This window comes from Scleropages formosus, chromosome 8, assembly GCF_900964775.1.
Source record: "Scleropages formosus chromosome 8, fSclFor1.1, whole genome shotgun sequence".
In the NCBI taxonomy this organism is placed as follows: domain Eukaryota; kingdom Metazoa; phylum Chordata; class Actinopteri; order Osteoglossiformes; family Osteoglossidae; genus Scleropages; species Scleropages formosus.
The window spans coordinates 27,489,046-27,511,976 of NC_041813.1; the positions used below are offsets into that span (position 1 = coordinate 27,489,046).

General features: G+C 46.6%; 3 protein-coding genes across 5 annotated transcripts in view; 1 reads left to right on the plus strand and 2 right to left on the minus strand.

The window, feature by feature from the left end:
* Positions 1 to 5,215: 5,215 nt before the first annotated feature.
* On the minus strand, positions 5,216 to 11,386 carry LOC108937352 (casein kinase I-like). The gene is made up of 9 exons (XM_018757233.2): positions 10,900 to 11,386; positions 8,653 to 8,763; positions 7,859 to 8,007; positions 7,535 to 7,763; positions 7,261 to 7,431; positions 7,006 to 7,154; positions 6,744 to 6,915; positions 6,520 to 6,659; positions 5,216 to 6,431 (listed from the first exon to the last, which is right to left on the minus strand). The coding sequence occupies exons 1-9, from the start codon at positions 10,973 to 10,975 to the stop codon at positions 6,381 to 6,383; spliced, it is 1,248 nt and encodes a 415-aa protein (XP_018612749.1). The 5' UTR covers positions 10,976 to 11,386; the 3' UTR covers positions 5,216 to 6,380.
* An 859-nt stretch (positions 11,387 to 12,245) lies between these two features.
* engase (endo-beta-N-acetylglucosaminidase) lies at positions 12,246 to 18,055 on the plus strand. Its single transcript, XM_018756309.2, has 14 exons — positions 12,246 to 12,518; positions 12,772 to 12,845; positions 12,991 to 13,192; positions 13,349 to 13,497; positions 13,589 to 13,743; positions 13,938 to 14,086; positions 14,267 to 14,438; positions 14,517 to 14,620; positions 14,759 to 14,870; positions 15,012 to 15,196; positions 15,434 to 15,576; positions 15,894 to 15,993; positions 16,152 to 16,263; positions 16,355 to 18,055. The coding sequence occupies exons 1-14, from the start codon at positions 12,412 to 12,414 to the stop codon at positions 16,787 to 16,789; spliced, it is 2,199 nt and encodes a 732-aa protein (XP_018611825.2). The 5' UTR covers positions 12,246 to 12,411; the 3' UTR covers positions 16,790 to 18,055.
* A 2,508-nt stretch (positions 18,056 to 20,563) lies between these two features.
* LOC108937254 (RNA binding protein fox-1 homolog 3-like) overlaps positions 20,564 to 22,931 on the minus strand; it is a 46,026-nt gene continuing 43,658 nt past the window's right edge. For all 3 annotated transcript variants that reach the window (XM_018757071.2, XM_018757079.2, XM_018757062.2), the window contains one exon: positions 20,564 to 20,649. In XM_018757071.2, the coding sequence (XP_018612587.1) occupies positions 20,647 to 20,649 (3 nt within the window). In that variant the 3' untranslated portion in view covers positions 20,564 to 20,646. The remainder of the gene's footprint in view (positions 20,650 to 22,931) is intronic.

The window sequence follows — 22,931 nt, forward strand, 5'->3', positions numbered from 1 at the left end:
TTCAGTTGCTAAAAGAAGGAAGCAGTACACACTTAGCGCCGAGAACTCAAACCACTGATACCAGAAGTACCAACATGGGCATGTTCACATCCTCCTGCAGGGGTTTACCACCTGATTGCTTTCCCACATTTAAGAGTAGAGTCTGAAGTACTTGGTGCCACTTTGTGGACATGACCTAAGCCCTACCCATCTTTGGGAATACAGCTCCTCATTGCCAGTCCATCCACAGCCAGTGGTATGTTTACAAACATTTCACACCCTCTTTTATGCTCCAAATTGTTACTTCTGTGCAAAGATGGTCAGTTTCTTTTGCAACTTCTATGGACCAATCCTCCTTCTGCAAAAATACTAAGCCATTTCCCTTTGAAGCTTCGCTGTTCTCCATGGTTGTGAGATGACCTGTGAATTGAAGCTGAAGGCAGCATTGAGCCTTCCGAGATTTTCTCACCCCTCAAGTCAAAATATTAACACTGATGAGATGGGATGTTCCATTTAATACAACAGAGCAGTTCCCAGCATTGTGGTTACAGCTGCCTTTGGACTCAGAAAGTCATAGGTTCATATCCCAGCTGTAATACGCTTGAGTAAGGTTCTTACCCTAAAGAGCTCCAGTAAAACAACCAAGCTGTGTTAATGGATAAACAATTTTAAGTTGCTCTGGAGAAAAGTGTAAGCTAGGTAAATAAATGTAAAGTCCAGAACAAAGCATCTGGAGAGGTTTGTGTTAGTCAGAGGCACCTGAGAAACTCCACTTGATAAGACATTGGCAGCCAATTCACGGAAGACACACTAGCCAGCTGCTTGTTTGTTGTACTTTATTTTAAACACATGGTGAGGGTAGAGAGCTCATGCAATACTGCCACCGTTGGAGGCAATCCTGGACCACAGGTCCAGTAATAGCTGAGCTAGTGGAAGAGAGCAGAAAAGTCAAATTCACCTTCATACTTTTGGAGAGTTAAAGTACCGTTCGAAGATGCTATGAGGGAGGCATAGGAAGGAGGCGTGTAGTAGTGGTAAAATTAGTGGCAGGTGGCTGGTAATGAGAGGCAGCTGGTGGTAAGTAAGGAGGTGTGGCCTTATTAATTAGGTTTGTTTTAGTTTGTGGAGTGGAGGAGGTCTCTTTGGTAGGTATGGGTGATTGTTTTAGTTTGTGGAGTGGAGGAGGTCTCTTTGGTAGGTATGGGTGATTGTTTTAGTTTGTGGAGTGGAGGAGGTCTCTTTGGTAGGTATGGGTGATTGTTTTAGTTTGAAGGTACAGTCTGTAGAAGTTTAATGGGGGGGGGGGGGGGGTAGTTGAGTGTCTTGAGTTGTGGTATTTGTGAAATGTGAAGGGCATCCAATGTGTGTGAAGAAGGGTGTGGGTCTGGGACACTAAATGGAGTGGTAGAGTCTTCTGGAGATGTGGGTCTTTTTCAACCCACTTAAGAACCTCAATGCTGTATTGGTACCTTGTGTTTGTTAGAGAGGGAGGTTAACCTTTTTGATCTTAAGTCATGGAAATGTTGGCTCTTCTCTAGGGCTTCATGGCAATGTTGGGTTGGGTACCTTGTGTATAGCTGTTATATCTTGAATGTTACCAACTATCTCTCTCACTCATTGTAAAGCACCTGTACAGTGTTTGTATAATAGTGGCTCTTAACTTTGCTTCTAGAGTCAGTGCTGGGTGCAGTTAAATTCCATAGCTTTAATACATGAAGCTGCAGAATAAAATATTACACATTCACATTTGAAATAAAGGCTTTCCAGAATTACCCCTAAGGGGGACTGTAGAAGTTTTCTAGTCATAGTGAGTTCTAACCTCAAAACTATCAACAGTGACAACTATATTCCTGCATCATACCAGTGTATGTCCCACAATGAAAACTTACAGCCACTTAATTTTCACTGAATCAGCTGCACCTTTTTTTTTTGTGTGTGTGTGTGTGTGTGTGTGTGGATAATGCAGCTAACAACCAAACCCTTTAACTCCCAATCTTCTCTTAAAGTGTTAGTACTAACTAGATGTAGCATGTTCTAATGTCTCAATGATTAACCCTATATTACAATTTCCAGCTGGTGTATGTCAAGAGCATCAATTGTTCAAGTAATTACTGTAATATTACAAGCAGAGCAATGAACAAACTGCTGAATGCTGTTTAAAGCAGAATTAGTTTACTTTCAGCTTGCGCTGCCTCTGGATTAGTACATGTTTAAGTGGAGAACTGAATTCTGAATGCATGTGGTCCCCAGATCGAGTTCAGTTCTGCAGTCTGTCAGCACCGTAGTTGTAGTATATAGGATAACTTTCTATGCATAAAAGCATTAAACACTTCTGGGTTCATTAAAACATGTTTAACAATATTGTAGTAACGATGTTTAATGTAACTTAAGTATTTCTAATAGCAAGAGACATAGAAAGATGAGTAGTTCCTACTGTGATGAACAGAGATAGCTGGACCCAAGTGCAGGACAATTCATCAGACTCAAAGGTCTAGATGTGTTCTTGGATGGGCAACTGGTTGGGTGATCAATTGGGGGAACTAACAGAGGCGAGGCTCCGAAATAGTAGTCGAGGGACAAGGCGGATGCTTGTAAAAGATGTGGAACAGGACTGGGGAACAATGAAAAGGACTCGGAAGCGCAAAGAGAGGTAGGTTTGAGAACATGGGGGAGGAGAGTGGTGTATGGAGTGAGATGCCACAACTGGGCTAAAGCATTTTGTAGCTGTGTGTGTGGGGGGTGGGGGGTTCCCCCCCCAATGTTCGTTGGTGTTTCACCTTTTTCCGATCGCTTTATTTCCACTTCAATATTTTCCCTTTCTTGTATGCATCACTGTTTATGCTTTGGTGCCATGGTTGAGGGTGAAAATAAAGGCAAATCACGCGCATCACTTAACAGCAAGGTGGGCCAACGGCAGTCTGTCCTACGGTGGACTCGCACGCCCTGCCCATGAACTGCTGTACACTTGTAATGTTTTGATGCACATTCCAAAGTGGCATGTTATGAACTATAGTAATTACAGTAACTTAAAGATAACAGGCTTACAGCTTTCATTTACTTGTGGTCAGTAAGGAGGTGGTTCGCAATTATGGGTTGTATGCAAGTCGGATGTTCGTAATCCAGAAACTGCCTGTACACGCAGACTAGTGATTATTAGCTCTGTATTCTTCTGAAAGACCTCTTGGCTTGTAGGACATGCACTTTATCCACACACTAATGTTCATACTCAGAGCTACAGTGAACTTTAAAAAAAAAAAAAAAAACCAATTCAACCGAAAGAATTTACATTGCATCAGCAGTCAATGCTTTTTTGCACAAGGACAAAAATGATTAATATACCACACCAATGACAGACATGCTTCAAAGCAGAAGCAATGTACAAATTTAAGCAGACAGCTGTAGGACTGAACTACAACTTTATCTATGGGCTACTGCACAAAAACCTACAAAAAGTTTGGTTAAAGTTCTCATCTTCCAATTTCAAACTGTAGCTGTCCATTTTAATGTTGAACATCTGGGGAACAGTACTAGGTTCTAAAACCAATGTGCTGGTCATGTGAATGGAAGTGCTGCCTCACTAACATGTTTTCTTTTATTAGAAAATCACACTGGAACATTTATAGTTGACACTTATTTTCCCTTTACTGTAGCCATGACCATGTCCCCAATGCTGGATGCAGGCAACCTGGTCAGATGATGTACAGATTCTTGCCTCCTTACTGTTCTATTATGTGAAACTTAATGTTCTGAACTGCTCCCCTAATGACTACAGACAGCAAAACCATTTTATATTTTCCACTGATTATCTCCAAGGTCTTTGTCACATGGAAGTAGAGAGACGGATGATTCCATTTTAAATTCCAAACATCTCAACCTTTAATTCAACTTCCCCCATTCACCACTAAGAGAAGGTGAACTATGTGGAGGGTTTTTTTTTTTTTTTTTTTTATTTTTAAAGAAAAAAATCTGTATAGTCCTGGGGAGGACTGACCTGTTGCCTGTAGAACAGGTGCAACAACCCCAAGAGCTGGCATGTTCCCCTGCACCTCCTCTCTATAACTATTTCTGCTCTCCTGAAGCCACTTCAATTCTCCAAGTCTGCCGATATCCTCTATGTCCTTGGAACCCAAGGCTCTCTTGCGCAGCAGGTCTGAGACAATACAGCACCTTAGAACAGCAAGAGGGCGGGCGAGACCCTCACCATCTCTGGTGGATCGTGTCCCGCCCCATCTGTCGTAGCCCAAATGGTAGAGTTGCTGACCCAAAGGCTGGCACAAGACATTTGTAGCTGGAGATTAACACATACTACAGGAGTTGTACGCATCTAACATTTGTGTACAAGAAGGGACGAGGTCTTACCTTCACCGGTTTGATGGCAACTAAAGCTGGAAGTTCCACTGCTCAGCTGACAAGCAGAGTTTGCGCACACCACAGAATGTTTGTCGGGGGGGGGCCGTTATCCCAGGTTGCAGTTTCCCCTTGACAAAAATGCCAAGTTACGAAGTTTATACATTCCTCGGAGCTTTCCGTCCGCACTGAGAGCCCATCCATTTTGCCCTGCAATCTCACATTCTTCTCACTGAACCCAGCAGCGGCAATGATGCGCAGTGACAAAAGCATCCCCCCCCCAAAGCTACTGCTGCTCACAGTGAAACTGTCAGGAGAAACCGTATAAAACAAGTTACTCAACGCAGACTTTAAACAATTTGCACAAATTGATGCAAGCAGCTGCTCAAGGTAGCGCCACAGTATATCTTCATTTCTGGGTAATAAAGCTGCATCATTTAGATCTTTGCATTCCTTTTACTGAAGTAAAACTCTTACGGAAGTGGTACGGCCCTCAAGCCGCACCCGCAATCTCATTTCCGTACTGTGACTTGTTCAGGTCTTTATTAGACAGGGAAAAAACCCAATTATCTGATCGGTTCCCCTTGCCGCCCCCCTTCCTTTCGTTGTTCATAGTTCAGAACGAAACAAAAACAACTTGTACAAGTACTTAATTTATTTACACAATTTAAAGTACACAAATACAGCAAAAATACAAAGAAGGGAGTGACAAACATAAAAATAAGACTGTAACAGAGCTACCAGACAACCGTCGTTACAGCAGATGCAGCGGAGGGAGGTACCGACAGTTTGTCCTTTGGCGAGTGGTTGTGGGTCGGGTGTCCGCTCGTTATTTGAGGGCGTCCCATCGCGGCCCCAATCCCGGCACCGTGAGATGGCAAGGGTGAGAGTTCAGGGACATGTTTATTGTAAAAACAGAAGAAGATGCAAGATGTACTGCACGCACTCAAAACTTTACCTCCAGCACAAGAATGCCTGGGGTCTCCCTCGCCTCCATCTGCCGAGACTGCCTTGGCCTAAACCGCTACCAACTGCACCCTGCGGCAGCCAAACTTTGCCAACTACACACAAACGCCCACGCAATCCAGTACTTTTGCCATCAAAAATGCTATGTTCTACGTACAAAAGCGACTTTAAAACGTCACAATCCCCTTCCCTTGCGCCTAACCCCGCCATCCCAATAACTGACAACCTATAGAAATTAATACGGTACACCCGATAAGCTGGTTCGGTGTCTAAACTTAAACCCAAGCCCCTCCGAGGCCAACAAGGAGTCAATTCCGCTTTACCCTTTTGCTTTCGCCAGGATCTGAGGGAAAAGTCACTTCAACAAACTGACAATTGTAGCTACAATAACTGGTGCAAGGGAAGTTTAGGGGGAATAATAAATAAAAATTTCTACCTCCACATTACACTTCTCACAACTTCTGCACGTGAAATACACGACGAGAACCCGACGCCGACTGCGCTTCCTCTGTCTCGAGCAACCCGAACTCCGGACGACTCTCTGTAGCAGTCAAAACATTTGCAAAGGATAATTTAAAAAAAAAAAAAAAAAAAAATCTATAGTGACGGAGGCCCCAGTTTGTAATACGTATACTTTTTTTCCTCTTGTGCCATTTATAGTCCGTATAAAAAATACTGACTCGTGACTACATGAGATATTTTAGCACAGGACAAAAGGAACTGAGGAAGTGGTGATAGGGTCATCTGGGGGGAACCGGTCGTGAGCTATCGGTGAGGCAAAAAGCGACAACGGGAGCAAAGGACGACCCATGGTAAAGACGGTTTGATGCAAAGGCTGAGAAACGTTTCTTTAAGGCTTTTGCTTTACGTCTATCCGCCTCTAGTCTCCAAAACAGGGCTTTCTTCATGTCTTTTCGCGCACGGTTAAAAGCGCGTTGGGGATGACGGGGAAGGGGACCAAAGGAAATCGATCTGCGCCGGGGACCGACGTTTGAGCGTCCGAAGGCGTCGCACCGACTGTAATGGCACCGATGAGTGTCGGTCACGGGTAGTCGTCGTCCCCCCTTGGAGCGGGGCTTCAATGTCCCTCATCGGGGCACAGCAGATTGGAGGCCGCCGGGGGCCACGCGTGGCAGGATCTGTTGTACAAGATGGAGTACCTGTTTGAGTCAGCTATAAACAAGGGAGTTCGTCGACCCTCTCGACCCGACAGTCTTGCAGACCAACCTGAGAAGCGGAAACTCGCGAAGCGTCCTGACGGCCGGTCAGATCAGATGAGGAGACGTTGACGGGCGCTCCGCGGTGCAGCCGCATGCTGACTTTCCTTTCCCGCTCTGCTCCTGAGACGGCCCTTGGCGACGTGTTGGCTGCGGGAAGAAAAGGTGCTCATCGTTCTAACAGCCACAACAGCGGTCCCACCCAACAAAGACACATCCTGAACAGACACTCACCTGCGTGGGATGTTGGCGTAAGAGGCGTTGCGGCGGCAGCAGCATCCTGCGCTGCTCTGGGCCTTCCCGAGGCAGAGGGCATCCCGCGGGCCGCCGGGTTGCGTGCGTGTCGGAGCCTGTCCTCTCGCTCTCTGCGCTCACGTTCCGCATCCTCCGCTGCCCGGTTTGCTCCCTGCAAAAGAGAGACAGCAGACATGTGGTATATTAGCACCTTGCTTTGCGTAAACTTACAGCAGGGCCGAACGGAATGAAGCACACTCACAAATTTGAGCATATTCCAGTCAAAGACATAGTCGTATGAGAAACCCTGCCGATGGAACAGGTTCCTGAAGAGCTGTCTCAGGTACGAGTAGTCGGGCTTGTCGTCGAAACGCAGCGAGCGGCAAAAGTTGAGGTATGTGGCAAACTCAGCTGCAGGTGGGGTGAGAGACAGAGAGAGAGGACAGAGGTCAGCGGCCGCTAAAGGTCCCGCGAATAACCCCCCCCCACTTCCTTGGCCCAGTCGCATGTTACATACAGGGGTAGCCCTTGCAGAGCACCTCAATCGGAGTAGACATCTTCTTTTCGCTGATGCGCTCATACTTTTGTCTCTTGGTTGCAGCCTTGAGGCCTTGCCAGGGCAGAGAGCCCAGGTTGAAATACATCAACACGTAGCCAAGGGACTCCAGGTCATCACGCCGGGACTGCTCTGCAAAAAGCATGTGGGGTGAGAGAGAGGGGACACAGTAAGGTCTGCCAGCAACACCAGAGCGAGCTGCTTTCGAGCTCTCGTCCCGTACAGAGCGACGTACCGATGCCCAGGTGGGTGTTGATGGAGGCATAGCGGGCTGTGCCTGTCAGGTTCTTGTTTTCCCGGTAGGGTATGTGTTGGTGTGTGCGAGCGTCGCGGTACTTCTTCGCCAGGCCAAAGTCGATAATGTACACGAGGTTGCCCTTCTTTCCCAAGCCCATGAGGAAGTTGTCAGGCTTAACGTCTCGGTGAATAAAATTCTTTGAGTGGATGTACTCTATGCGGCTGATCTGCAAAACAAGCAGACGGCGCATAAGGGTTATGAGGGAAACTACGAGGGAAAACTTGGTGACGCAACGTCCCGTCTAAGAATACTCAGGCTCACCATCTGGTCAGCCAGAAGCAACACGGTCTTCAAGCTGAACTTGCGGGAACAGAAGTTGAAAAGGTCCTCCAGGCTCGGACCGAGTAGCTCCATCACCATCACATTGTAGTCACCCTCAGCACCGCACCACTTAATGGTAGGGATTCCCACTGCGATGCAAGAAAACATTTACTTTTATTCATTTGGCAGACGCTTTTATCCAAGGCAACATACATCTCACGGAAAAGACAACGTACGCATTACATTAACTGAAAGACGCAGATGTGTGATTCTTAAATGCTGTTAGTTTCTTTCCACCATATGAATCATCACATGAGTAGCTGCATAAAACTTTCAGAAGAGACTATTCCCGATCACCATAGTTTTTTTTTTTTAAAAATACGTATAAATATTTACATTACAGGAGTACCTGCGTAAAGGTTTATCCAGGCATGAAAAAAGTAAGCTCAGAAAAATAAACACTGTGCCCATCTGAACTGCTTCGCCATAATACTACATTATATACATTACATCAGATATGTTTACGTATCACTGATACTGCCAAAGATGAAAGGGGCCGTTAAAAATATCACCTACTCCACAACTCCAGTAGTACACAAACTACTGGTAACCAACATCAACCCAACAAGTGTTCCCTGAACATAAAACTTCATGTGCTAGAGAAAATATATACTCTAGCACCTGAAGCTGTATGTTAGGGATATATATTTAAAGAACATTATTAAACATTTTCACGAATAAGCACAAAAGACAGGCTGCGCACAGCGTGTTGCGAGTTTGGTCAAAGGCCGCACCTCCTCCTTGCATCATCTTGTAGATCTTGCTCTCTATGTGAAGTTGAGGGTGTTTTGTCTTCACGCATTCCAGCTTGATGGCCACTTCTTCCCCCACAGAAATATCCGTACCTATGGGATAGACAGGGAAAAAGATTGAGGAGGGCATGGAAGACGTTTGGAAATTTACTTTGCGTGCAATTATATTTCAGTAAAATTGCTACGCTATCGCCAAAACTCACCACGTTTGTACTTAAAGGTCACCTAATGTTAAAGTCCCGAGAACTGTTTCTATAACTGTTAAAACTGGCAAAACACTGTAAAAGCCAATTTGTTACTTCGCACAGATGTTGCAACTTTCAACGACCACCTTAAATGGGAATAAAATGCAGAGTTACTTCTCAACCGCACCTGACCCTCGAATCACGGCAGGGCACCCGCCTCAAATGCCGTCCATCAGAGTGATGCTCTAGCTGCTACTCCGGCCACGTCTGCGCAACAGTTATCACCCCCTCAAACACACACGCACACGCCAGTCCACCCACAACTCGAGCAGATGGACCTGCTTCTTCTCCATGTACCAGCTGAATCACCAGTTACGCAACAGGTTTTAATCACTAGTAATTCAGAGGCTCCCAGGGTGCGGCAACTGTACTATTCGTACTTCGTCCGATGGCAAAGACGCATTTTTTCTTTGAGGATATGTCAAAACGTCAACCTCTCTCTCCCAATCACCTGCGGGCAGACAGAGCAGAGCCTACGTCAAGATTACCGTTGACATATATACGCCTTATGTCAGAGGGGGGGGTTGGGCACACAAACTCCAGAAATTGTTTGTGAAATCAGACATGGGCGTGACAAAACCACCTAAGGCGACCTGAATGCCACTAAAGGTGAATCCTATCGCATAAATTCCAAATGCTGCACCGGGGCACATATGCAACGCCTTCTATTTCAAAAGGCCCTGCTGAGAAAGAAAGGGAGCAAGATGGCCTTGACCCCAGCAACGGTACACGCCGGAGGACAGTTTACCTTACCGACCGGTTTGTTTACATGGCTGACATCCTCCCTTCCCCGCCAGCAGACTCCTTCCGATCCACCCATCCCTCTGCTTCTGGTTAGTGACCGTATATCACTGCCTCGCGGTGCTCCTGGCAAAACCTGTTGAATACTCGTCGCTAACTTAAGCTCGGCTCAAAGCTGCACGCTGCCCCAACTAGAGCATGTGACGCGGAGTCTGCTGATTTTGACGTCTTGCACGCAACGGAACGTTGACACACATGCGACGTGCGATCCGCTGTAAATACCATGGATTTTCTACAGCACTATGGCCACGGGAAAATTTATTTCCCTCCCCTCGTCTTCACCTTTTCCTCAAAAGCTGACATAAGCAAATATTTAGCCTTACTCAGGTTCTCTTTAAAACGAATCCTTTACCCCTCACCCTGCCAGGCAGAGATGAACGCTTCCTCCTTGCAGCAAAGCGGTCAAGACGAAGTGGCCCGAGCGCAGCCGAGCTCTCGGCACCCCGGTCGGCGGGCAGCGGGGGCTCCACGCTTTCCACGTCGGCCCACTCCCAACAGCTCGCGCGGAGCCTCGAGCCGCAACCCCTCTGTCTGCTTGTGCCGTTACATTAGTTGTTCAACCGAACGCCACGCTTTAATCCACTCCTTTGAGTCGTCCTTCCGTGTCAAAATCAAGCATGGAGAACAATGCTGCGCACAACACTGGCTTCAGCAGGCCATCCTTTGCTACTGTCTTGCCCCGTGTCAAATGCCAACGACAAAAACACGTCTTGTTTCGGGGAAGGGGGGATGCGGACAACAGGGAGGGAAAAATGCCAACTTGTCATGACACAATAAGCTTTTCTAGCTTTCAAAGAACTGGCTTCGCCTCCTGTTCGATCCCGGTACCTCTGACACGTACGACAGGACGGGCAAAAGGCCGACATGTGAGGAGGGCTGCCGGCCATCTGCCGCTACCTCGCCGTGACTTCTCGGCCACAATGACACCGCCAGCCTGACGGCCGAGCGCCACCGTGGATCGGTGTGGCGGCGAACGGTGGCTCGTCGACAGGCTAAGAAATGAAATGGGATCCACTCCCCACAATAGTGTTAACTTGTGGCTACTAACGAGAACATGATTTATCTACCAGCTTTAACTTCATCAGGACACTGTGTCGTTTTCCATGGAATGGCTTCAGAAGAGAAGTACAAAGTTGTTTTTGGGTTTTTTTTTTTTTTTTTAACACCACCATGCTCTACTTACCCAAATAGATGTCTCCGAAAGATCCACTTCCAATTTTTCTTCCCAGTCTGTACCGGTTTCCTACTCTCAGTTCCATGACTCAATTTTTCACTTAAACAGGCAGCAGCAGCTAGTATCCCACAAGTTAAACCGTTTACAGCAACAGCAACTTTTTATCCCCTTCGGAAAACCGTGAAAGCCCTCGATTTTCCACAGACAAAAACCCTTTCTCTGATCCCAAAATAAAACCTTTCCTTCCGTCACAGTCCGATTTTCACCGTTCCTTTTCAAACCTTTCGATTGTCGGAATGTCGCAATACGGGCCTCGTTTAAAAGCTCGAAGGGTGAATATTATGTTCTTCCTATTTTGAACGACATTTCCTACGTCCGCGAAGAGGATGGAGGCGGATTTCGACGTCTAAGCCCCTGAAACCTCATCTGTGTTACGAACTGAACTGCTCTGTCTCCCTTTCCTTCCTACGACGAGACGCTCGGCCGTCTTCCGCTTGCGTCACTTCCTCCCAGCAGCACTGAGTCACGGCGCCGGATTGCGGGATATCGTGAGGAGAAATTTACGGAACGAACGCAGTCATGTCGAGGGATTTTTCTCGCTGCTGCTGCTTATGGAAAAGAGTATCGTTTCTTTACTTTGTAATACGTCTCCAGTCATGTGCGTGTACATCTTGTTATACTTTGTTTGACCTCGTTTTACGCAAGGCAAGCGCTCAGTAACCGATACGGTTTCCTTGAGGACACCAGGTATTATGTCGGATATCAGAATATTTGGCCTTTTTTTTTTCTTTCTACACCGTATCCAACAAGAAGCAACGTGTTTTAATCACACCTCCTCGCATCCGTGCAGTAAAAACCCAAGGGACATTTATTCATTTAGCAGACACTTTTTTCCCAAAAGCGACGTAGTACGTCTCAGAGAAAAATAGAAGAAAACGGATTACATGATGATGAAGACAAGAACAGACATAGATAGATAGATGTTGATTTGTCAATGTACCGTAACGGCGTATGAACCATGAGTAGCTGCATGTAGTTTTACCCATTGTTCAACATATATTTACGTATTTATCATGTAGTTAGTTGCGCTTAAAGAACTAAATCCATTATTTCTAGTGTAAGACATCGTCGCTTTAACAAATGATCCTTTCGTTTGTTCCTCTTAACTGAAAACCGAAGAATGCCCGTTAAAACTTAAACTATTAAGGTTTCTTAAATGAAACGTAAAATACGTACGTTTTGCTGACAAGTTTTGTGTAATGTATATAAACCGCTTTTAAACTGTCGCAATAAGTCAATGGCAGCTTTCTTATACACGTCATATATTACAAGACTTTCAATCGCCGTCTGAATTTCACGCGAGTTTTGAAGCTTTGCGGCCATTGGTCGAGAATAAGACTTCCGTAAAACGTCAAAGAGCACTCGACCTATCGCCGTTAAGCAGGAAACGTGCTCTGCGGATTGCTGAAGATTCGTGGCGCTTCCCGAGTTGTGTGCGGAAAATCCTGACTATCTTACATAATGGAGGACGACATGGCGATTGTTTCGCCTCGGAGAAGGAAAAGGACGGGCAGCGACGTAGCACCGGATCACGCCGGTATAAAGTTAGAGAAAAACGACATAAACAGGTTAGCAATGCTTTTCCCAGCTGGCGTGCAGAAGTTGAGATGTTATAAAAACAAAGTGATTATTTCTGACGTGCTTATTATTATAACTGCCATTTATTATCGCTGGGGAAATGACGCGCTCGGTTTGTATGGAGTTTTCTCCCAGCTAGCTCCGTCAGTTGCTCTGAGTCAGTGAGAGCCTGATCTCTCCTGTCCGGACTTTCGGTGTGACACTGAACCCCTTCCCCCCTTTTCTCCGTCCTTTTCTTTTTAGTTCCGAGGCCTGCTTGGATGAGCCCGCGACCCGCGTGCACGAAGTCGTGCGCTACGAATCTTCCTCCTTGACAGGTAGGACATTCTGCTGTGGGGGTATAAGCCGAAACAGGATTTTTTTTTTTTTTTTGGAATTTGTTACTGCCCAGTGCGTACTGTAAAAGGTAGGTGTTTCTCATGTAGTTTGTCTAAAGTTCCTGGTGGTGTCTTTCTTTTACAGCCAAACATTACGATCCCGCTACCGGCCAACCGGTCAGCTCTGGCTTACGTTCCTTGGAGGAGCTGCGGTCGTGGCAGCGAAGCGAAGCCAACCCATTTGATGTGGCCTCTGTACCCCCGGTTGATCGGCAACCTCCTCTGGCGACCTGTGACCGCAGGACCCTTGTGTGCCATGACATGATGGGCGGTTACCTAGAGGACAGGTATGTGCACCATCCTTTCCCTTATTAAGGCATCCAAATTTTAGGTGCCGGAAATGTAAAAAGGGGATGTACGATGTGGGTCATGGCTATTCGCTTTTCTTTTTTCCTGTAAAAAGGGGATGTGCTCGTTTCGAGCGTTATTGTTTTTCCCCTCAGGTTCATTCAGGGCACGGAGGTCGAGATGCCTTACGTTTTCTATCATTGGGAATACATCGACATCTTCAACTACTTCAGCCACAACATGGTTACCATCCCCCCCGCAGCCTGGACCAACGCGGCGCACAAACATGGCGTGGTTGTCCTTGGTGAGCAGATGCCTCGGGCGGTCCATCCTCGCAGGCGGTGCGGCATATTTTTGAGGGGAGAGGTTGCGATTGGGAGTTTGCTTCGTTTCAGGCACCTTCATCACCGAGTGGAAGGACGGTGCTGAGACGTGCGAGGCGTTCTTGGCGGACGAGGAGTCTTACCGCTTGGTTGCCGACAAACTGGTCCAGATCGCCTGTTACCATGGCTTTGATGGCTGGCTTGTCAACATCGAGAACAAACTGAGCGTGAGTGCCGAGACGGGGATGTGCGGAGGAAAGACCGGCTCTGTTTTGTGTGACTGGTTGCTGGGGTAAAGATCACACTTTGGCCTCCTCTGATCATGACCGTTTTGATCCGAGGGATGAGTTGGGGTGTCCTTGCTGCGCTTGAACCGAGAGCTGTCCGTGTGCATTTTTTTCCCATTCTTTCTTTCTTTCAGGAGACCGCCGTGAAGAACACGCCTCTTTTCTTGCGTTACCTCTCGGACCAGACGCACGAACGGATCCCGGGCAGCCTGATCTTGTGGTACGACAGCGTGCTGGAAGACGGGAAGTTGCAGTGGCAGAATGAACTTAACGACAGCAACAGGTAAGAGCGCAGCCAGGCTGTGTAAGACGGACGCTGCTGATGTCAGACTGAGGAGGAGCGTAGCTGACCGACATTATAAGATTGGATGTTGAAGACAGAAACTGCTGCCAGTACGAGTGTGAGACAAAGTACAAGTATAGCGTAAGGAAAGGGAACATATTCTTTTCCCTCTTTCTCCAGAGTGTTCTTTGATGCCTGCGATGGGTTTTTCACAAACTACAACTGGAAGGAAGAGAACCTGGAGTGGATGAAGACCTACTCTGCGGCGAGGGGCCGTCTGGCCAACGTCTACGTGGGGGTGGATGTCTTCGCGCGGAGCGAAGTAGTTGGGGGAGAGTTTGAGACCAACAAGGTGAGCGAAGGCTTGAAGCCCTTTTCCTCAAAGAGATGCCGTGAGGCACGGACATCATCGGTCTCGTTCTTTCCTCAGTCCTTGGAGCTGATCCGCAAGCACGGTCTGTCAGTGGCCATCTTTGCTCCGGGTTGGGTGTATGAGTGCCACGACAAAAGGGATTTCCGCAACAACCAGGACAAGTGAGCGTTCTTTTGTCCAGAGTGGATGGAAAGGGTCCCGAAAAACTGTAAAGGGCATGTTTATGAAGAGAATGCACACGTCCCTGTCTGGGAGGTTCTCCCGATAAATGTAATGGCTCTCTCTTTCCCCTCCGCCAGGTTCTGGGCACTGATTGCTGACTTTCTTTATATCCACCGGCCATCCTGCTCACTGCCTTTCATCTCGTCCTTCTGCCAAGGCTTTGGGAATTGCTTTTATTGGAAAGGCAAGGTAGCGCGGGATTAATGGTTCTGTTTTGCCGATCGAGCGGGCCTGGTTGTCCAGCGTCCGTCAGTCCGCTACCCCGGGGTACCTCTGCAGGTCACGGGACTGTGACATGCTAGGGATGAAAAATTCGGAAGTTTCTTACAGGTGGAGGAAGCAAGGAGCTGGATGAACCTGAGCACTCAGGAAGTCCAGCCACTCTACTTGTCCGAAACTTTGGAAGGAGGTGGTTGGGTTAAGACCCGAGGCTGCCCCCAGGACGCTTGGAATGGAGGATGCTCTCTGGTGGTTCACAGCCTGATCCCTGTCACCCTGTCCAGGATGTGTGCCAGGTAGGGTTATACCTGTCCTCACTGATTTTAATGTGCCCATCCAACTAGCAATGCATCATGATTCTCAGCATGCCTGTAGCGTCCACGTTCAAATGACACTTTCCAAAGAGTTATGAAAATGACAGATATGAGGGCCAAGAGCAAGAGATACATAATGTGAAGCTTCACAGGAAAACTCTCGGTAGGCCCCCCTGGCACCGGGCATTGAAAGCGTAACTTCTAATCTGCGCTTGACAGGGTCTTCTCGGTCCACATACCGCTGACCCCTAAGACATTCCTCTCCTTCATGTACAAGTCCTCGGAGGGAGTGGCCGTTTCCTTGCAGTTGCATGTAATGGATACGGAGTCGTGCTCCATCGGCAACGTCGACACTGTACAACGTGAGTCATGGGTACTCGCTTGTCCTTTTTTTTTCCTGCCTCCTAATATTCTCTGACAAAAGGGATGGTAACATTACAATGACAGCTGGTAACGTAGTGATTAGAGCTGCTGCCTTCGGACCCAAAGGTTGCAAGTTTGAATCTCACCTCCGGCTATAGTAGCCTTGAGCACGGTATTTACCCTGAACTGCTCCAATAAAAATTGCCCAGCTGTATAAATGGGTAAATAATTGTAAGTAGCTTAACATTGTAAGTCACTTTGGAGAAAAGTATCTCTTAAATGAATCAAGGTAATTGACTGACCTGCGTGCTTTCAGCCTCAAGCCTTCTGCCGCAGCCTCTCCACGAGGACCACCAGCTGGTACAGCAGTTCACCCAGAATTGCTCCCTGCAGGTTCTGAATGGATGGAACGTGAGGTAGGGTGGCCCTGCAGGATGATGAGTTGCGACAGAAGGGGGAAAATTCTAGCGCAAGGGGAGGGGCTGCAACATCAACAGCAACAAAATCGTGATCTCTCCGAATATGGGAACGGGCAGAGGGATGGAAGCGCTCAACCTGTAATGCATTTGTGCAGGTGCTTCCTGCTGGAGCTCGGAGGCTGTGCCCTTCGAGACATCTGCATCAGCTTGTCCCCGCTGGTCCGGGATCGTAAAGTTCCTTTCGAGTGCCGAATCGGGGAAATTATGGTGAGGAGCAGCGTGACTTACGACAAGGCCAGTTGCAGACTGCACCGCTGTTTAACATGCCTTTTTAAAAATAACCTGCCCTGTCTGCTAGGTGCTGGATGCTGAAAAGCTGCCAGGAGTTCCCGCAGCCGTAGAGAACGTGTGCTTGGACAATGTGGCGTGGGAGCGGAAGGCTGGCGCTGGGCCTGATGTCGCACGGGAGCTCTGTCTCAGTGCCACGTTGCGCTGGCGCTACCCGCACGGCCAGGCCCGCCACTTTCTGGTCCACCGGCACCGGCCGGACATTCCGGACCGCACTCCCATCCTTGTCGGCCGGTCCCACACCACCTTGTTCCGCGTGTGCGGTCTGACCGTGCCCGAGCCGCCTGGTGCCTTGGAGCTGCTGGTGGAGCCCGTGGGGAAGGAGGGCACGGTTGCGCCGCAGTCAGCCTGGGGCCGACTGGTCCTGAGCTACGCGATGGAAGGGGCGACCTCGCGGGAAGGCGCCGACGAATCCCTGCTTCCCGCCGTGGTCGATTCACAGTGACAAAAGGCCTCCTTTTAGTCAGGTTATTGCAACGTAAACGACCTTTACTTTTCTAACAACACTGAATTGTTGAAATCGTACCGCCCGTGTTATAAACGCAGTCTTGATGAGTTGCGACCGGTTTTTGCTCCTATCGCTGCAGTACGACAGGCCGCCGCAAGGTGGCATGTTTGTCCGCTCGCGCCCGATCTGCTTCTGCCCCTGCGGGACTCACTCACTCGTGACTAAGTTAGAGGGGGTGGTACGCAAAGCTATTGGATTTTCTCTTTCCCCGGGTCCCTCCGGTTGTGTTTCACAAATGGGATTCCTCACAAGGCCGCGCTTCTCTCGCTCCCAGGGTTCTCTCCTGTAGTTCACCTGAAGCGCGCGACACAACTAATTTTTCTCATTTAGCTGCCCCCCCATTGTCAGTGTGCTCATAAAATCATGCGGTCAGCTCATGTTGAATACAAAGTGGCCGCAGAAACAAGGTTTTGACACGTTACGACACATGCAGTGAAACACGTCACGGTCGAGGCGTCGCGCCCCTGTTGCTTTCGCAGTATTTGAGTGGGACCCTGGTTTACACTGGAAACGCTGATTCTTTGAGCAATTATCTCAATACAATAAAGCAGTGAAAGTCATCGCATCCCGACGTGTGCAGTCTCATCTTCAACTCCCTACCTTAAGTATTATAAGTCTGCGCATGTGTCCACCAGTTAGAATTAAAAACAAAGGTGATGCTTTATTTTTTTCAACACTAAAAGCCTTACATTGATAACTTTTTGTTATTGAAATTAAAAACTCATTGTCACAAACAGTATATAGTGCTTCCGACATAAGTGAAGTTTGTTTGGAGGAGGTAGTGCAATACCACGGCCAGCTCAGAAAGGAATGCTTGTGCAATTATTAGAGGTGTTATTAGAGCTGTTACTGCGCAATCAAAACGTTCCATTCACTAATTTGTGCAGTATTAATGTGCAAAATATAATGGACCGTATCCTCAAGGCTTGAACATGATCCGCTATTACTTACAAACACGCAGTGTTGCACCAATAGCCTAGTGTCAATATACAGTACATATCGCCTATACTGTATGTTTCCTCGTGTGGCGCTCAGATCTCACCAGAAAACGTTGAGACAAAGCAAATAAATAAAGAAAACCCCAGAGTGTCACTCGCATACCGATATACCAGTCTTCCATAAATACTGCGAATATGAAAGCTCAGCAGCGCCTTGTTTAGCCATGCTAATGTGGAATCGATTCAGCGCGCGGCAGTCCACCCCCGCGCTACGGCTCGGAAAGAAGGGAGAAGAGGGGGGAAAAGAGGAAAAAAAAAAAAAAAAACCCTACGAACCGCCACAGCAGCATCGCCATCACTACTGGTCCGCAGTGTGGGCCGCGGGCGTGCTGCACTGACCCCATGAGCGGCCGCCACTGCGCTTCCCGACAGTTCCAGAAAGTCAAAGCGTTCCTCGCAGTTTGAAAAGAAAGAGCTGGAAGGTATGCTTAATAAGAGTCTTTAACCCCCGTGTGAATATTCACTAAATGTCTCGGCAGTCATACACAAAGTTCAGCGCAGTAGTTAAAAACACATTTAAAACAAACAAAAAAAAAGCCATCAAATTGAATCTGCTTTTTTTTTTTTTGTTGGTCTAACATTTCCACCAGTTTTTTTTTTTTCCTTTTCGAAAAGAAGAGAAAAAGTGAGGTGTTTCTTACAGATGCTGACACGGAGATCGTGCCCAGCTGCTCAAGGGAACTGAGCGCATCTGGAGACGAGCGGGGGACTCGAGCGCGAGCGGCAAACGGCCGAAAAGGCGCATCGCGTGATGGGACTGCGAAGCGGGCAACTGAGTCATATAGGAAATATGATCGGACAAAAAAAAAAAAAATCCTTTATATTTACACCCTCCACTATATTGAACTCTAAAGCTGTCAAAATTAAATTGAAAAATAAAAAGGAAAAGCCAAAAGAAACATGGTGCAGGAAATTGGAAAAGACAAGTGAAAGGAAGGATGAAATTGAGGACAGCAAATATATAGGCTATTTCTTTTCCCTATTTGCTAGTATTTACCTGTATTACTTTTCAGTATTGTTATTCCTCACAGAGCAATAGGGCCGTGATGCTTCAGTGCTGTACCAGCATTTACAGCACAGCTGGGACAGGTCGGGGTACACGCTCTCTTGGGTTTGCGCCTCGGTTACACTCGCCAGTGTTCAAGCAGCTCTAAGGTAATCGTGCTGCATTTGTGCGCAACTCCGGTGTGTAATATTACTAATATACTTTGGTTCTCACGATACCCGACCGGTTGTTATGGCCCTGCAAAACACGATTACTGCCTTTGGCTTGTGAGATATTGGAAAGGCCTCCCTTACCTTGTCTTGAGACTTCTGAGCGATGTACCCCATTGCTTTCCCCAAAATCTTCCGTCTCTTCCAAATTTAAATCAAAAGTGACACGTCGAAGATAAATGTCCATAGGTCATTCTGTAACATGCCATACAAACTGTTATAAACAAATACATTCTTTACTTCCAGTTCTCACTTTGGAAAGGTCTCCATGGAAACAGCAATTTTTGAGTACAAAAATGTAGGTTCTAGGAGGGAAATTACATTTTTAATAATAATAATAAAAAAAAAAAAATCATACGGACATCTTAGATAACACTGACTAAAGTGCACTTGTTTTAATCTTCCTTTGCATCAAAATGTTTATTTAGGGGTATAAGTACATTTTTTTTCCCCAGTTGCTGGATTTGGATACGTTTTTTGCACTTGTTCTTAAACAGCGTTACTCCAATGAAACAACACAAGTAATAGTATTTCACAAGTGGTCCGATATATATATCTATATATTTTTTTTTTTTTCTGTTTTGACTGATAAGACAGCAAACAGCCTTTATTGGGGGGAGAAAAAAAAAAAAAAAAAAAACAGCACAGATTATACAGATTAGTTTTACAGAAACTTGTGTTTAAGAAGCGTCTCCAATTTGACCTCAAACCGATCATTACCACCAAAGTTCACAGATCTGTTACTTTCCGGTGCTCTTCGCAAGCCGACCGTGAAGCTGCCTTCACGCAGAGGCGCGCAGGGTACCGGGGATCCGTCCTCGTCCCGGTTTTAATGGCTCTCGGTTCAGGGTTAAAGTTCAAAGCCGACCTTCGCACAAGGACAGGCTTGCCACCCGCGTGCTGCACGCCCGTGCCGTCGGCAACGCGACGTGAGAAACAAAGGGTGAACTTGACACTGTCCTGCTTGAGGAAAAATCCTCTGTGATGGCACCCCCCACAGGAAGTTAATCTCACCCAGAGTTTTTACCTGTAATGTGGATTATCTGGGGTGGGGTTTGTGACATAGTCCTGCCCACAGAAAGTACGATGGCCGGTCTCTCGACACGGGGTGCCGCACCCCTTTCTGCAGCAGTCGCACTCCTGGTCACTAGAAGACAGTCTGCAGTATTACGAGGCAGGTGGGAAGGTATCGCCAGACATTCCTGTCCAAGGCCTGGCATGGCCCATGTCACGGTGCAGTCTTCTTGTTAAAAACAGCTACGTGTACCGTATAGACGCAATTCTTATTACTCTTTTAAATATAATACAGAGTTCAGAAATATGTTTTTTCCGTGAACATCTACCAGCTCCTTCCCGCTCCTGCTCGGCTTGCTTCGATGTCGTTTCAGCAACGGGCAGTATGCTCTCCGTGTGCCTGTCAAGCCTGATAGGAGCGCTTTTGCTTCCATTGCAGAGTTTTAGACCCCCCCCCCCCCTCCCCCACCGCCCCCAACCCCCATGGCCCCTGCCCCCCGCTTCCTTGCAGTTTCGGCCTCTTTGTGGGATCCAACAGTCTTTACCCAACAGAGCTTCCTTTCCTTCTTACTAAAAATAGAGAGACATAAGCAAATGTTTGAGAGAAAAAGAAGAGAGACCAGATGATATTACACTCATCTTCAGCATACGGCGAGGGGCCGGGTATGTGGGGACACGAGAGCAGCATAACAAATTCATCTCTTGCTACCTTTTCTCTTTTGATGCGATTTCGACATCTAAATGATACACGGTACCCGCTGCTCGCTCAGATGTAACGCACTGCGTTTGCATTCGGACCTTTCCAATGTATGAATGCTGTACAAAGCGTTACTTGATTTCAGAGGGTATTCATCCAACGATAATGGAAATTTGATGTTGTTCGACTAGCTGTATATCCAAAAATATCTTTTCATAAATGTATAGTTAACAGAAACTGAAATATCAAACTAGGCATCAACAAGTCGACTATCAAATGCCTGTCATCACTCAGTGTCAGAGAAATCAATATAAAATAAGCAACATTAACATTTCCCTGCAAAAGAAACACATTCTATGCATACGTCAACTTATACCGTATAACAGTTGAGTATTACACGTATTATCAAATACATTTAAAAGCAAAAGGTAAAAAAAAGTGCACCATTTAGGAAAAAAAAATAGTTAAGTAAACATACAGGCAAAATCAGACACAATTACTGAATATGGCAAAAATTTACTGTTCTTACATACAGAGAAATGTAAACTGCATTTTTATAGTTTGTAAGACTGCAATGCAACAAGTGTTGAAAAGAAAAAAGGAAGACGATTCAAAATGACTACGCTCTGTCCGCTTTCTAGGCCACGTTGGCTGGAATTTTTAATCACAAGTTCAAAGAGGGAGGGGGGAAAAAAAAAAAAAAAAATCTAGCATAACCCTAAGGCAAAACTGTGTCTAAAAGCCCTTTTGTTATAAATGAGATTAGTACTAATCGGCACCAATACAGGAAGTCGCCCCGTTTATTTCCTGAAATGTTTAAATGGCGAAAGCGGACGAGGAGCGACATCATTTAAGAGCTGAGAAAAAGCCCTAACGCCTCTTGCGATGCCCTACGGAGCCTTTCGGCATCTTTGGAAAAGGGCAGAGCAGCCTTAAGTCTAGGTTACTCGCTACACGTGTGACGAGGCCGACACAATTCTGGAACTTTATCCATGTCTCTCTACATTTTAAACAACTACCGTTTTGCTACAGTTATATTCATTATTGTTTATTTATTTGTGTTTCATTACAATTAATTACACGCCATGTACATCAAAGCTCATTTGATTCTGCTTCTCACAATAATACAGTCATTCACTTCAACACACATTCCAGGCTCCATTGTCAAAGAGGTGAACTAAACATTGTTCTGAGCTTTTCCAGTAACAGTATAAGCATTGCAAATGGTATAATCCTCTTTGGTGGAATACAAAATGAATAATGGTACATTATCTAGATGTGACTTTTGCTTATAACTGTAGTGCAAACCAACACCAAAGCACACTTTGTAACCATAAGGAAATTATTCCCCAAATGAAAACACAACATGCAATAATCAGTACAGAAAATATCTATTGATTATTCATAGTTACATTGGTTAGCTTATTTGTCCACCAACAAAAAAGTGCAGTTTTCGAGATCGTAAATGTTAAAAACATTGCCGGGTATATATATATTTTTTTAAATTGTTTCTCAAAAATGAAAAGATTTTGCAAAGCGCTCATTCTGGATGGACCCTCCGGCCGCAAATTAACTCTTCTCTTGGATATAATTCTGTGTTGAGACACGCAATGGACTTTCGCGTTTTTACCGAGGACTTTAAAAGTGTTCAGGCTTTGTCTGTCAGAAGGAAATCCTTTAACTCCGTACCATTGATGTGTGTAGCAAATGAGTCCCGCGTGAATCGGTTCGGTAAACTGAGACCACATGCGGCATCCAGGCTTCATTATTTTACATGGCAAATCAAATGCCACTGTAAACGCTTCTAGCTGCCCTTATCAGAAATGGCAGGGAAAGACGTTACGGACACTGCTCGCGTTGACCTTCGGGTCGACCGCCTCACGCCGTTAATAATGCCGCGTTGGGCTCAGTGTTCGTGGCAGATGCGTACGTACCGAGTGGTTCAAATGTTAATGTATTATGGCGAGACTGCCCTATTGCCACTGTTAGCGAGGTTGCATGATTACACACTGAAAGAGAGTAATAGCTTGCCACCTTTCTCATCCTGAACCGGTCGCTACGTTCACGGACATGCGTAAATATGGTGAATCTGCTCAGGGAGAGGCCCCTCGAGCACGGAAAGGGCTGCCCGGTTCTTTTGTGCTGATCTGACCCC

Coding starts and splice junctions, on each gene's coding strand:
- LOC108937352 (XM_018757233.2), bottom strand. CDS start 10,975: ATGGAACTGAGAGTAGGAAACCGGTACAGACTGGGAAGAAAAATTGGA. Junction 7,764..7,858: donor TGCTTCTGGCTGACCAGATG/GTGAGCCTGAGT, acceptor CTTGTTTTGCAG/ATCAGCCGCATAGAGTACAT. Junction 6,916..7,005: donor ACTGGAATATGCTCAAATTT/GTGAGTGTGCTT, acceptor TCTCTTTTGCAG/GGAGCAAACCGGGCAGCGGA.
- engase (XM_018756309.2), top strand. CDS start 12,412: ATGGAGGACGACATGGCGATTGTTTCGCCTCGGAGAAGGAAAAGGACG. Junction 13,193..13,348: donor GGCGGTTACCTAGAGGACAG/GTATGTGCACCA, acceptor TTTTCCCCTCAG/GTTCATTCAGGGCACGGAGG. Junction 14,087..14,266: donor GAACTTAACGACAGCAACAG/GTAAGAGCGCAG, acceptor CTCTTTCTCCAG/AGTGTTCTTTGATGCCTGCG.